Source organism: Scomber japonicus, chromosome 23 (genome assembly GCF_027409825.1).
Source record: "Scomber japonicus isolate fScoJap1 chromosome 23, fScoJap1.pri, whole genome shotgun sequence".
NCBI lineage: Eukaryota > Metazoa > Chordata > Actinopteri > Scombriformes > Scombridae > Scomber > Scomber japonicus.
This window is the reverse complement of record NC_070600.1, coordinates 8,458,256-8,474,350: the sequence shown is the minus strand read 5'-3', so window position 1 is coordinate 8,474,350 and position 16,095 is coordinate 8,458,256. Positions and strand designations below refer to the sequence as shown.

The following is a 16,095-nucleotide window of genomic DNA, read 5'->3' as shown; positions in this document are numbered from 1 at the left end:
GAACTGCAGCTTTGAATCAATGCTAATTTAGCTTAGCTCCTAGCTGTAGAGTAGGTGGTAACATTAGCCGTAAAACATGAACAAGAGATTGATTTCTCCTCTGTGGCCTTTTAAGGTTCTGTTCTCAGTCTGACTCTGTGTCCCTAGCTGCCATTCTTCACAGATCCCCCAGAGGCCCTCTGATTTTTTTCCCCTCTAGTTTGTACAACTGGATTGAGTGAGTGAGGGCCTTGGACAGGACACTGAAGTTTGCTTTTACATTAGTGGTGATATGTGATGAGGAGTTTTTGTAGATTCGACTAATTTGTATCCTCCCTTTCTGGCATCTTGTTCTGTGTTTAGTTCCTTGTGTATTTATACCTGTTTGTTCTTTCAGTACATTGTCAGTTCGTGGTGAATGTATCCAGATGTTTGCAGCTGTTGCTCTAGCATTCTGTATTTAGAGCCACCTGTCTTTACCTGTGGCAGTAAAACAACTCATGGGCCAGTGGGATTCACTATATATTCAGGATTAACATGAGATAATGTTGTGGTGGTGACTATTGGTGCTTAATAATAATTACACAATGCAATTTCTGATAACAATCATTAGTTATGGGGATATAATGAGTAAGTGGGTAAATACAAATAATAGAACAGCTCCAACATGCTGGTGAGTTCAGTACTGTAATGCAACCTTTAGCAAAATACAATACTTATATCACAATGTCCAATATCTAAGACAATACCTAGTCTTGTATCACGACATCAATATAATATTGATATATCACCCAGTCCTATTTCTAATCTTCCATCCTTCCTGAGAAGTGTTTTCAGCCTGTATAAAGGTTTATATTCATATTTGTTCTTCAAGCAGGAGAATCAAATCTGAAGGTGAGTGGGGGTTTTTTTGTTTGTTTTTTGGCTTCAAGCGCAACTGAACTAATTCAAGGACTTTTCTTGAAATGTGATTTTGAAACTAGCGGAGTGTCTGTCTTATGGTTTTGGGGATAATGGCACTTTATTGGAATGCAGAAATCCACATAACACTGCAGGGAAAACGAGTGTAATTATTTCTCATTTTAAGAGTAAATATGTGACTATAAAGAAAACAGACTTGAACCACTGACTAAATGACTACAGTTTTAAAGTTTCATAGGAAAAAAAAGGGAAAATATATTTGCATTTGAAAAGAATTTCATGCAGTATAACTCCAGTTACAAATAACAGCCCTGAGGCATTTTACATAGCCTTTCCCTGCAGATAAAAGGAAGAAAACCATGTATAGTGAAGCAGCACTCCCAGAAAATAACAAGGGAACACAAAGAAGAAGTACCTTGTTGGGTCTTAATTATTAGATTTCAAACACACAGAGTCTTGTCTTGCCCTTTGGAAATGCAAGCATTGAATAAATTGAAGATATCATAGGGAATAAAAACAGTATAATTATCTGCACTCAGGCCAATATTTATCAGTTCTAGACTTGCAGGTCAAAGAGAGCACTGTATAACAGGAAGCTAATCTAAACACTACATATCTCAAGCAAGCCAACAAACACATCATGGTTCATACTATCTCTCCCTCCTCAGACACCTCGCTACTCAACCAATCCTTTTGTAAAACCTACAGAATGGAAAGCTCTGATGTTTCCTTTTTTGATGTCATTCATTAACAGATTGCGTTTGAAATTGAAGACACGCTTTCGAAGCCCTCAACCAGCGTGTCAAAGCATCAGTCACCTCACTTAAGAAAAGAAACGTGCCTGAAAAACCAGACTGACTGGTGTACTGTTTGGGAATATACTGACTCGAATGTGATGTGGCGAGTTTAAGGTAAGTTTTTTTGACAGGAAGCACAAAACTGGTCAGAGGTGTTGCTGTTGTATAAGCTGTGAATAGCACCGTGAAATCCAAGAAGGGAAGATGTGAAGATGGTCCGTGGTTCTGCTAATGCTTCAGTCCAACGTCTACAGCACAGTTTGCTTCACAGGCTGCAAAAAATAGTCTGATGACACATTATTTCTCACATCTGGTGTGTTTAAGCCTCAGTGCCAACAGTTTCTCCACCGTCATTCTGACACATCTGTGAATTCCACCGAGGACTTAATATCTTTAAAAATAAATAAAAGGATGTGTTGAACAAGTATAGCAGTTTGAGCAATAATTACATCATTGTGATAATTACATGAAAATTCATTAATAGCTCAAATATATTTTTATACACTGAAAAGTCCAATAATATACATTGTACTGCTATACTCTACTGCTCACAGTCTACATTTCTAGTTATTCTTTCAGTAGTTTACTCGGTCACAATAAATACCTTTAAATTACTGCCATCCATTGTGTGTACATTCACATATTTGTTGTGGTCTAGGTGCTGGGTTATGACAACATTATACCTAAAAACGACCTCAGAAATAAAGACAATTATTTGTTGTAGTAGTTGATGAAACTGTAAATGGTGTATTAATGTTAGCCAAGCTGGACTATGCTAGTGCTAATTAATTAACTATCACTTAGCAAGCTAGCTAGACCATTCAATAACAGGATGATACATTCACATGGGTTACTATTAATTCGACGTGTTTGTTCCATTGATTTTTATTTTATTATTGACTTATTGGTTATTTTGTAGGGCAGTTTATGTTCTGAGACGAGGGCTTAACAAAAATGGATGGTGGAGCATAGCTAACAAGCTAACCGTAGCTTCCTCTGTTTTGGACTGTCCAGCTCACTCTTCGAGTTGAGTTGGTCGGTGTGAATCTGTGTCTCAAACATTATCAACAATAAATATTTGTGCTGATTTACTTTGTGAATTAATAGTTGTTAACTCTGGTGAGTGATTAACGCTAAATGCTCAATTTCACCCTGAAATGTGACATTAATTAATACCCTAAAAAGCAGCTTAGAATCTAATTTCAGATCAAATCATGAGGAATACCAATCATATGACCTCCAAACACTGATGACGATCAGACAGTATTGTGTGTTTTTTTTTTACCCGGCATGTGTTCCTTTTATTGAATCCTTTGAACCAAAGTTGCTTTCAGTGAGAAGTGATGATCTGTGCAGCGCTGAAATTACTCAGCTTGAAAAGCTTTAATACGCTGGTCTCTGGGGACAGTGAGGAAACTGCAAATGATGCATACTTTATATCATTCATGGAGCTGTCGTGAATAATAATGTAATCATTGCTTTGCTATATACACAGGGTTGAGAAGCACAAAATACCGCCTCTCATATAGAGAAATGATCTTCGATGACAAGCTCAGTGTGTGTAATTCCCTCTGTGCTAACATACACTATAAATTATTTCCAGGATTTCACAAGATTTAACTCATATTTAACAATTAATTACACTATTATAACTTGACAGGCTTTAATTGTAATATTTCGTAATAATACTGTATTCTGAATTTTACTGTGAAACCAGTGCAGGCATGGACATTACACAGGAAATTACTGTGAAATTTGAATGTTGGTAGTTTTGAAGCTGGAGTAAAAACTTAGCACATAGACACAGAAGCTAAAGTGACTTACTTTAACAAAGCTCATAACAAATTTAACCTGCAATGTTAAAACTGGGATAGATAGACTTTGAATATAAAACCCTCCTAAGCCTCTCCTACCAGATAAGCATGGGCAGATACACACACTCCTCACACACACACACACACACACACACACACACACACACACACACACACACACACACACACACACACAGACAGTAGTGTTTACTGCTGCACACACTCACACACACAACTTCCTCTCAAGGCACTTTAACCTTTTGTAAGCAGTTAGGACAGAGGTGTCAAAGAACCGGCCCACCAAGGGGTCAAATCCGATCCACTTTCCTTCCCTCCTTCCATCTGTCCTTCCTTCCTACCTTCCTTTCATCCTTATTTTCCTTTCTTCCATCTGTCCTTCATTCCTACCTTCCATCTGTCCTTCCTCCCTTTATTCCTTCTTTATTCCTACTACCTTCCTTCCTTCCGTCCGTCCTTACTTCCTTCCTTTCTTCTGTCTTTCTTCACTTCCTTCCTTCATTCTTTCCTTCTGTCATTCTCCAAGGGGTCCAATCCAGCCCACTCTCCTTCCTGTGTTCTTTTCCCTCCTTCCAACTGTCCTTCCTACCTTCCTTCCCTCCATCTGCCCTTCCTCCCTTTCTTCTTTCCTTCATTCCATCTGTCCTTCCTTCCTTCCTTCTGTGCTTCCTCCCTTTATTCCTTCCTTCCCACCATCCGCCCTTCCTCCCTTTCGTCCTTCCTTCACTTATCTGTCAGTCCTTCCTTCCTCCCTTCCTTCCTTCTGTGCTTCCTCCCTTTATTCCTTCCTTTCCACCATCTGCCCTTTCTTACTTCCTTCATTCCATCTGTCAGTCCTTCCTTCCTTCCTTCCTTCCTTTATTCCTTCCTTCTGTGCTTCCTCCCTTTATTCCTTCCTTCCCACCATCTGCCCTTCCTTCCTTCCTTCCTTCTGTGCTTCCTCCCTTTATTCCTTCCTTCCCACCATCTGCCCTTCCTCCCTTTCTTCCTTCCTTCCTTCATTCCATCTGTCAGTCCTTCCTTCCTCCCTTTCTTCCTTACTTCATTCCATCTGTCCGTCCTTCCTCCCTTTATTCCTTCCTTCCCACCATCTGCCCTTCCTTCCTTCCTTCCTTCTGTGCTTCCTCCCTTTATTCCTTCCTTCCCACCATCTGCCCTTCCTCCCTTTCTTCCTTCCTTCATTCCATCTGTCAGTCCTTCCTTCCTTCCTTCCTCCCTTTATTCCTTCCTTCCCACCATCTGCCCTTCCTCCCTTTATTCCTTCCTTCATTCCATCTGTCAGTCCTTCCTTCCTCCCTTTCTTCCTTACTTCATTCCATCTGTCCGTCCTTCCTCCCTTTATTCCTTCCTTCCCACCATCTGCCCTTCCTTCCTTCCTTCCTTCTGTGCTTCCTCCCTTTATTCCTTCCTTCCCACCATCTGCCCTTCCTCCCTTTCTTCCTTCCTTCATTCCATCTGTCAGTCCTTCCTTCCTCCCTTTATTCCTTCCTTCCCACCATCTGCCCTTCCTCCCTTTATTCCTTCCTTCCCACCATCTGCCCTTCCTCCCTTTCTTCCTTCCTTCCTTCATTCCATCTGTCAGTCCTTCCTTCCTCCCTTTCTTCCTTACTTCATTCCATCTGTCCGTCCTTCCTCCCTTTATTCCTTCCTTCCCACCATCTGCCCTTCCTTCCTTCCTTCCTTCTGTGCTTCCTCCCTTTATTCCTTCCTTCCCACCATCTGCCCTTCCTCCCTTTCTTCCTTCCTTCATTCCATCTGTCAGTCCTTCCTTCCTTCCTTCCTCCCTTTATTCCTTCCTTCCCACCATCTGCCCTTCCTCCCTTTATTCCTTCCTTCATTCCATTTGTCAGTCCTTCCTTCCTCCCTTTCTTCCTTCCTTTGTTCCATCTGTCCGTCCTTCCTTCCTTCTGTGCTTCCTCCCTTTATTCCTTCCTTCCCACTATCTTCCCTTCCTCCCTTTATTCCTTCCTTCCCACCATCTGCCCTTCCTCCCTTTATTCCTTCCTTCATTCCATCTGTCAGTCCTTCCTTCCTCCCTTTCTTCCTTCCTTTGTTCCATCTGTCCGTCCTTCCTTCCTTCTGTGCTTCCTCCCTTTATTCCTTCCTTCCCACTATCTGCCCTTCCTCCCTTTATTCCTTCCTTCATTCCATCTGTCAGCCCTTCCTTCCTCCCTTTCTTCCTTCCTTCATTCCATCTGTCCGTCCTTCCTTCCTCCCTTTCTTCCTTACTTCATTCCATCTGTCCGTCCTTCCTTCCTTCTGTGCTTCCTCCCTTTATTCCTTACTTCCCACCATCTGCCCTTCCTTCTTTCCTCCCTTCCTTCCTTCCTTCCTTCTGTGCTCCCTCCCTTTATTCCTTCCTTCCCACCATCTGCCCTTCCTCCCTTTCTTCCTTACTTCATTCCATCTGTCAGTCCTTCCTTCCTCCCTTCCTTCCTTCCTTCTGTGCTTCCTCCCTTCCCACCATCTACCCTTCCTCCCTTTCTTCCTTCCTTCATTCCATCTGACCAAACACAATAGTGTTTACTGTTGCACACACTCACACACACAACTTCTTCTCAAGGCACTTTAACCTTTAGCAAGCAGTTAGGACAGGGGTGTCAAAGAACCAGCCGCCAAGGGGTCCAATCCGCCCCACTTTCCTTCCTGTGTTCTTATCCCTCCTTCCATCTGTCCTCCCTACCTTCCTTCCCTCCATCTGCCCTTCCTCCCTTCCTTCATTCCATCTGTTCGTCCTTCCTTCCTGCTGTGCTTCCTCCCTTTATTCATTCCTTCACTCCATCTGCCCTTCCTCCCTTTTTTCCTTCCTTCATTCCATCTCAATTACACTATTATAACTTGACAGGCTTTAATTGTAATATTTTGTATTAATACTGTATTCTGAATTTTACTGTGAAACCAATGCAGGCATGGACATTACACAGGAAATTACTGTGAAATTTGAATGTTGGTAGTTTTGAAGCTGGAGTAAAAACTTAGCACATAGACACAGAAGCTAAAGTGACTTACTTTAACAAAGCTCATAACAAATTTAACCTGCAATGTTAAAACTGGGATAGATAGACTTTGAATATAAAACCCTCCTAAGCCTCCCCTACCAGATAAGCATGGGCAGATACACACACTCCTCTCTCACACACACACACACACACACACACACACACACACACACACACACACACACACACACACACACACACACACACACACACACACACACACACACCACAACTTCTTCTCAAGGCACTTTAACCTTTAGTAATCAGTTAGGACAGGGATGTCAAAGAACCGGCCCGCCAAGGCATCCAATCCCGCCCACTTTCCTTCCTGTGTTCTTTTCCCACCCTCCGTCTGCCCTTCCACCCTTTCTTCCTTCCTTCATTCCATCTCTCCGTCCTCCCTTCCTTCCTGCCGCCTGTGCTTCCTCCCTTTCTTCCTGCCGTCTGTGCTTCCTCCCTTGCTTCCTTCCTTTCTCTCCATCTGTCCCCCCTTGAATGAGTTTGACACCCCCGAGTTAGTGAGTTAGGACTTTGACTGGATGCCATTGTAGACATGCTGTTAGAGGACAGTGCAGACTCACATGTAGCACAAGGCTTCCTCTTTTGTTCTGTGAAAATGAGTTCTTTAAAGTTCACATCAGGTTGTTTTTGTGTGTTTGTTTCACAGTTTCACTTTGTTTTCTTCTTTAATGAAGCCTTAATGATCAGCTGGAAGCACCTAAACCCCTTAAAGCATCATTAGGGGAGTGTGTGTCCTCTAAGATGAATGAAAAACAAATCCATAGCAGCAGCCCTGATAAACATGTGGATTACTAGACTAGATTAGAGGGTGTCATTTGATGCAGTACTGATTTAAATCATCTTAAATAGAGGTTGATAGTGAGGCTCAGTTTCAGTTAGTATTGGTTACTGATAGTGAAAGCAAGATGGAACAAGTTGAAGAAAAACTGATCATATATTATTGTGTATATTAGCTAATTCTTCATTTTTCTTCTGTTATTTGTTTCTTAAAGGAATATTTCAGGCTTTTAGCAGGGAACTATATTGTTAAGTTTCCTTCCAGACATGTACACTGCTCAGCTTCACATTTTTCAAGTCTGTCATGGAAGAGTACTGACAGTCATTTTGTGCAAAAATGTCAAAATTCAGCCAAAAATAATGTAAGACTTCAGCATTTTGAGTTAAACAAATCAAGTGGGTTTATTCAGAATTACATTTTTAGTGCAATATTCCTTCCTTGTGTTTCCACAGACAGTGTTTCCTTGCTGAGCTGTCACACAAAGAGGGAATTTAATACTACCTCATACTGATGAATTCTCATATTATCTTCAGCAGGACTTTGTAAGTAATTCCTGCACAGTATGAGGATTTGTCCCACATGTCCTATATTGGAATCACATCAGGAGGGGATTCCTTTTGTTCTCAACCCAAAAAAACCTAAATAACTGATATTGGACTTTAGGAGACTGAAATATAACAACATCAGCATCAACAGTGGAGAGTGGAGGCACTTCACAGCAGAGTCCACATCAGCCAGGATCTGTCATGGTCCATCAACACAACAACAATGGCCAAGAAAGGTCTTCAGAGGCTTCACTTCCTGAGGTGCCCGAAGAAAGCACAACTACGGGGTCCATCATTACATACTGCATTACAGCATGGGGCTCTGTCTACACCTCTGAGAACAGGAAAACCCTGCAGCGCATAATCAAAGCGGCTCAGAGGATCATCAGCTCAAAGTTCCCAACACTGGAAGAGATCTACACAACCCACAGCAGCCGCAAAGCCATGAACATCCACAGAGACCCGACACACCCTGACCACAGCAGCTTCACCCTTCTGCTGTCTGGTAAGAGCTACAGAGCCCTGAATGATCACACAACCAGGGTGAAGAGCAGTTTTTATCCTAGTGCTGTCACACTGCAGAACATACCCCCCCCCCCCGCCCCTTTAAACAGCATTTAAATATTTAAACACTTACACATTTTGATCATGTGCAACCGTGTGTATTGGCACTGACTATTATATCTCAACCACTGTGACTGTTTATTAGTCATCTTATCTCTACTCAAGAGCAATAATCAAATTACTTATCAACCACTCTGACTGTTCATTTATTTATTTCAGCCCGTCGCTTAACTATAACTATATATATCTGTTCTGTGCAATAATCCGGCCTATGTAATATTTCTCCAAACTGCTGTACAACTAGCTCCACTTTCTCCCAATACAGGACATTTTACTTTCTTATCTCATTCTTATCTAATTTTTTATTTTTTGTATCTTACACTTTACAGTTTTCTATATTTTTTATAGTTTATAGTATTCTTAATAAGGGAATATATGGGCTTCCTCCACATGACATTTCATTGTACTTGTACAGTGACAATAAAGGCCAGCGTAGACAGGAGGGATGGCTACATAGAACAATAACTCAAAGTACTGCAGTGCACAAATGAGCATGTGAGAAATGTTTTAAGACAGACTTGGAAATAATGTGAAACTGTCCCTTCAAATATGGCAGTGTTCTCTATTTTACTGTGACTGCACAAATTGTATTATCCATTGTGTTAGTACAACCTTTCTAAATTTAAACCCTAGTGAAACAATATTTGGGAGGTAATTCAGCTATGAATGAATAATTATCATTTATGTTCAAGCTTTTTAGATTTTGCAAGTTGAACCAAAATGTCTGCATTGTCCTGCAGTAGACTGGCCTGTAAAATGTATGTAAACTTGCAAAATAAATGTCTTAAATAGATTTTGCTTGTGCCTTTATTTTAATCTAAACTTGTTATGTTATAGGTTTGTTGTAGGTTAACAGGGGGAAAAACATAGGTCAAAATCTGCAGTATTTTTCAATGTTATTTTAAGTGTAAATTTGCAGTAAATGACTGGCTACTGACTTGTATTCATTCATTTTACATTGTACAACAGCATTCTGCTATATCACAGTATTCTGGTCACAGTTCAATACAGTGTACAGCAGCATATTGTGATATTACTGTATTTGCTGTAAAGTTACAGTGCAATACAGTAATTCTAGAGCAACATACTACTATAACACAATCATTTGGTGGACAGCATTTTACAATAACTTGTAATGTCACAGTATCTTACCGTGAAAGTAATTTACTGTAAACTCAAAGTCAAATATTTTACAGTGTACGTAATGAGGTACAACATGTAGATGTGTGGGTTGATAGAGACAAACAGGCCTTATCCTCAACTGAGTGTTGCTTTATTAGTAGCAGAGTGACAGAGGAGAAACCACCATGCAAATCACAATATTTCAACCACAATTACAACCTGTAAAATGCTGCATGTATGGATTGATTGTTATGTTTAACATGGGGATGCTGTGGTGTCTCTGACTGTTAGTTACTGCTCCCTCAAGGGTGCAAGCAGTGTTTTCCTTTCTTGGCAAGAATCTTCTTATGCAACATATAAGTCATTTTTATTACAAAGTGCAGGAAATGGAAGGTGCAGAGCAAGCAACAATCTATGATGCACATAACACATAGATGTACAGTAAGTCAGACATCGAGGTCATACGTCAGGGCAACATTTACAACACTGAGGAAAGAGTCTCTGACATATTGCCAACTGAAACTACACCTGTACTACCTGGGAGCTGCACGTCGAAAAACTACTGAGCCATCAAATCCATTTCATTACACTCAGGTTCAAGTTCCCCCGTAGCAGCCTACATGCTTTAATTCTTGCTAAGTGGTTTTCCATTGTGGACATTGAAATTCAAGTTTGTAATGACTCTGCAGGGACACACCAACACAATTTAAAGGTCAAAATTTAAACCCTCTGCAACTATGTAATAAGACGAGTCCAGAGACAGAATTAAGTTATAAAAGTAAGGTGGCAATGTATTCCTGCTATTTTTCAGATGATTTATTTTTACATATCTGATTAATTTTGTGTTCATTGAGCTAGTGTCACACATTTTAGCTTTAACATATCAAGGCTATACTGGGCAACCATTTGACAATATCAGTTTTTTTAATGCTTTTATTAGTTAAGCTTTCTATGCATTATTTGCTTTTTCCAAAATGTTAAAAGATTAAAAGTATTCCAAATAAGGTTAAAAAGTCAGTTCATAAAAAGATACATCATAAGTAGCCTAAGGGTTAAAATGTTGTTTCATGAAAGATTAAAAAGTGCTGTGGGATAAATGAGTTAAAAAGGTAACGATGTAAAGATATAAGTATGTTGAGTAAATGTTTATCTTATTTTGAAGAGTGTTATTTTGAAGGTAATGGCAGGAAAAGGAAGTGGTGTGTGGATTTAGTATGTCGCTTGACTGGCCGAGTCACAACCTTTCTTTTATACAGTCTATGGTCACAACGTGTAAAAAAGTCTGTGAAAAGTATGTAATTGGTGTTTTTTGGGACTGTGTCTATCCGACAGTTTGTGCAAACACATTATTCTGAATATCTTCTGTGAAGACCTGAGAACATTTCTACCCGAAGTGTGTTGAACAGTTTTTCATGGTATGTATTTATTAACCCCTTAGCTACCACAGGTGCGTTGTTAGCAGGTGTGTAATTAGCATTGCATCACTAGCCAAGTGAATGAACTTTAGCCACGGAAGCTAACTCAGTTTACTAATGAGGCTGTAATTCATCTTTTCCGAAGAAGAAGAAGAAGAAGTAGAGAAGAAGATATTGCTGACTGCTGGTTCGAGAGACTGCTTCATACAGCCAAACTGACTTCACTGTTGATTAAGGTACCATCTTTTTATTTGTTGCTCTTTTGAGTGAAGCTGCCATAGAGTTTTAAGCCTCAGCATACCTGAGCATCACATCAGGCCCGCAACAAGGGGGGGATTAGTGACTGTGCGTGTGTGGGACCACTGGTATTTTCTTTTATTTAAAAAAAAAAGGGATAATAATAATTGAATGTCATTTGAGAATTGTGTTTATCCAATTTAAGAGTAGTATTGCGGAAGTTTATATGTGAGTTTAAGAGATTAACAAGTGGATTAAAGAGACTGAATTATATTTTATTAAGACTGCATTTTAATTGTTTTGTTAGGCCTATATTTTTCTATAAGTAAATAATTGAGTTTTCTATTCTTACCACTGAGTCCAGTGTGATGTTTGGTTATTTGGTTCATTAAAGGTGTTTGAATACAGGTAAAACTCAGTGAGACTTGGGTTTACAGTAACCGCTTAAAGGATTATAACAGTGCATATATTTACAGTTAATTTGCATTGATTAAAAGACTCAAGACACCTAAACAGAGAACAGATTACATCACCCAACTATTATTTATTGTATATTATTTTATTTCAGTTAAAGAACTCCAGGCTCTTCCTTGATTATATTAGGGGATAGCTAGGCTACACTAACCATACCTATGAGGAACAGTTGAACATTTTTGGAAGTACGCATTTATACTCCTCTCATGTCTGCATTGTAAATATGAATCTGGTTAGCATAATGTCTGGAAACAAGGGGAACAGCTTGAATGGTTCTGTTCAAAGACTGTTTCTTGGCCAAGTACAGGAGGAGTCTCCACTGGTTACCTGGGCAAGACTCCAGGAAATAGCATACAACCCTGTGTAAAACAATAAAGTGTTGGCTTCATTCTTCATTTTTTGTGTGAAAATGAATAAAACAAGATACAACATGTTAATCAGTAAGCTTTAGAGGTGCAGGTAGGCTGATTTTGTTACTTTTTGTCAGAGTTAGGCGAGTTGTTTCCCTCTATTTTCGGTCTTTATGCTAACTTAGGCTTACTGGTTGCTGATGGTAGCTTCATTAAAGTAAAACTATTCTTGTAACCATATTTTATTTGTCACAACTGCAGTCTTAGACCCATACAACCTGTGGCAAAGTTCAGGAGACACTGACCTTGTGCACAGGTAAGGAGGTATCTCAAAAGGTCAATTACAATAGATGCTAATAAAGATAAATGAATGTCCCCTCAACCTTTATAAAAAAAATGTCTGACTCATCTCTGTTCTGCCTCATTCCTGGTTAGTAAACTAGAAGCACAAAGATGAACAGAAAAACCTCCACAGTAGTAAAGGACAGACCTTTTTGTGGCAGATGCACAGTGTTACAGTGTGACAAGGGACTGCAAAGTCAAATCTTCTTTTTTCATAAATTAGAGTGGAAATAAAATGTATTTACATAACTGTCAGCGAGTAGAAAAGCATGTTTGATGGTGCAAACTTGATCCCGTCTTTGCTGACACAAACCAGTTATTTAAAGAAGCGAAAGCTCATGTGCATTTGTAAATCAACTTTCCTTCTCGATGAAATGAACTAAATTTGCCCCACGCTTCAGAGAGTAGGCTTAGTTTTCCTTCTTCTTGTGTTCTCAGAGAAGAAATACATTTTCTCAATCTTGGACGTGTTCTGAGTTCATTTCATCCCTTGAATGATAACAGGTTTACAGCAACAGAAATAACACCCAGGGGAAATTAGGGGGCTGCGGTGGCTATCAGAGAGAAATTGAATGTGTGCAAGATTATTCTGATCCACTTCCCGCTGAAATGATGAGCGCCTTGAGTGTAGATTGCTGCCAATCAAAAGGCACGCACATCAAAGCGCCGTGCTCCTGTCTAATTGGTCGACAAAGCAGGATGGTATGTGCCATTTCTATCATGCTCACAAATGGACAACCTGTCCAGCGGCAGCACTGCAGGTACACCACCAATTACCTGAGGCTGTGTATTGTCAGTGGGACTCCGAAGTGATGAAACATGTGGGTTGGCCTCCACTTGTAATGTTGCTGAGTTGCAATAATTGATCTCCCTGGGTTTACCAGTGACGATTCGACAGCACTTTTAATGAGGCAAGGGGAGACAAGTTTGACTCATACCTCCAAAATAGCTGTTTCAATCCAATTACTTTCCCATTTACTACTGTGACATTTTATTTGTGATGCCGCATGGTGAGAAATTCCTTTCCAAACACCTCACATGAGAAGTTGCCGCCACTGTGGCAGCAGTTTTCAATGTGTTTGCCCCGCGTAGACCCTGGCATTGGTACAGCAGGTCACTCTCTGTTGAATGGAAAGCTGAGGCTTCACACTAAGAGCCAATCAAACAAGCCTCCACAAGTCCAATTGGTTGCTGCAGAGTTGAGTGAACAGATGGATGGAGACACAACAAGCTTGTCGACAGAAAGTTGTTAACATCTAGATGTGAAGGAGAACGTTATTTTGAACCTCTTTGGGCCACCTGGCTGATTGGTTTCATTGAGCACATCATGAAACTGTGACAACCAGAGCTAAACTGTCTCCAGTGTGATTCATAATTGAGACACTGAAGCAGATGTCTCATCTTCACAATCCTTTGAGTAATGAGAAGATTTAATGGTCTTTGACCTTCATCAGATTTCTGCATTACCTTGTCTTCCTTCTTTCGTGAACACCTTAACAGTTCCGGAAAGCTTCTGGATTCAATACCTTGAAAGTGAAATTCTGATTTTACACATCAATGTCAGTTTACTACTCATAAAAGTACAAGAACCAGCCCATTTACCAGTTGTTAAATGTCTTCTGTGGCTCTGACAGAGCTTGTCAAGATGTCATGAGCTGTCTCCGCTTGGACATGGAGATTACATATATTAACAGAAAGCCTGGGGGCTTGGAGTTTGAATGAAGTGGAAATGTACCAGCATTATGGGAACTGTAGCAGCACACATTTTGGAGCTTGACTCATACTGGGGACCAAAGGCATGATATATTTAGGGAGATATGGTACTAAATTGCTGGAGTGACCTTTCAAAAACCCAGTGCTTTAAAGTTGTTGCATCCACTGTTGGGATTGATGGAAAACTTTCACCGCTTTCAGCCTGGCTACTGTAGCTAATATGGCATTGATAAATATGATTTATAGGAAGTTGATGACACTATCAAACAATGTTTCTCTGCAGTCTGTTGCTCACAGCCCATTAGCTCTTTGCAAAGACACACATTTTTAAAAATGAGTCACAAATATAAACCTTTATCATTTCGAGAGACAGCTGGGCACTGTAGCATTTAGAACATTTTGCTTTGTTGGGGACTATTTGCAGCTGCGGATTAATACATGTTTGCCATGCTACAGAGTTTTTTCAGCAGTAGGTCGATACATGTGCTACTCTAATCTACAGTGCCCATATCCAATATAATGGATATCCCAGTGCAACAGTGTGGCTTATTAATGAGTTTTTAATAGTTTTTAGATAAAAACGTTGAGCTATATGGCACAGAGGATCAGCTACATCAAGCTTTGGCTAGTACCAACATAATTAATTTCACACTTTCAGTCTTTTCATGGGGTTTGGTGACAATAAGAAAATACTAAGGACCACTAGACTTATCCGTTAACATTATGAAACAAAAGCAGTAAAAAAAAACAACATAATTTTATATAAATATGAAGCTTGTTTTACTTAATATAAATCTTAAATCTTTGCTAAAGACCACCACATGGAATCAGTCGGAGCCTAGGCCGTTGCCAAAATACAATAAGGCAGTAGGATCATGGTAGTCTGTGAGATGATACACTAATAATGTGTCACCAATAAGATATTTAGATTGCAGTTCCACAAGATGATGCAAGGATTAGCACAAAAACAGAGACAAGATGTGACAGCTTTGACCTCATGTTAGCTTTGCCGCACTGGAATGCTTATTTGTCCTGGAAAGGAAACAAGTTTATATAGCACCTGAGGAGTCACAGCAATGAGGCGTGAAAAAAGACACTTAAGGAGCAAGATAACAGCAGATGTTGCTTCTGTTTTAAATGCACTCACCTGTCGAGCCTTCTGTTGGTACGGACATCTCCCAGACACTGATCACGAGCACCATTATAAGTAGAGCCCCTTTGCTTCCGATCTGCACGTATCGCTCACTCATCCTGGCAAATGAAAAGAGGAGTGTTACTTTGAGCAAGTCTTGTATTGCACGAGAAGTTTAAACACATTAAAAGTGAACTCACACTGTCACATTGCTTCCAGTTCTAAGTATTTTAACCCCAGTTATCGGCGACCAAACGTCATCTATTAGCATGTCTGTCAGCCTGCCATTCACAGTGTGAGCCCCTGGGTTGGATTTGGAGGCTTTTGTGCTGCAGAACAGGAAGAGGGTGCTGTTTTACTCGCTCCAAGTTTAGCTTCACAATAGCTTACTTTGCTGGAATGCATATTTACTGTTATCAAGAAGAGATACAAGCTCTTATTCCTTGTAATGCTTTTCAAAACAAACTGCAGCTGTGAATGTGCCCTAGAGATCACTGCCACCAAATCCGCTCGCTCTCTCTTTCCCTCCCTGCACCTCCTTTTCGTCTCTCTCCTCAAACAGTAAGGCTCTCACAGCGGGAACAAGAAAAGAAGGTGAAGACCCTCTCTGATGCCCCAACAGGCTTCAACGAGCCCCTCTAGGCTCTACAGCAGTGGCTAATCCGTCCCTCTGCAGTCGCTTTTTCCTCTGCGCTCCCTCTCCCTAATGAAGTGTGGTGAAGCTGGGCCACACTGCATAAACCATCTGGCTCAGTGTGTTATCATTGACAGACAGCGATCAAATATCAAACAGGGACGCAGGAGCGGCGCGGTA

At 40.4% G+C, this 16,095-nt stretch overlaps 1 protein-coding gene across 1 annotated transcript in view; it reads right to left on the bottom strand.

The window, feature by feature from the left end:
• LOC128385264 (chemokine-like protein TAFA-2) overlaps nucleotides 1-15,399 on the bottom strand; it is a 29,275-nt gene extending 13,876 nt beyond the window's left edge. Inside the window, exon 1 of the mRNA XM_053344124.1 lies at nucleotides 15,297-15,399. Within this exon, the coding sequence (XP_053200099.1) occupies nucleotides 15,297-15,399 (103 nt within the window). The remainder of the gene's footprint in view (nucleotides 1-15,296) is intronic.
• Between the last annotated feature and the right edge of the window lie 696 nt (nucleotides 15,400-16,095).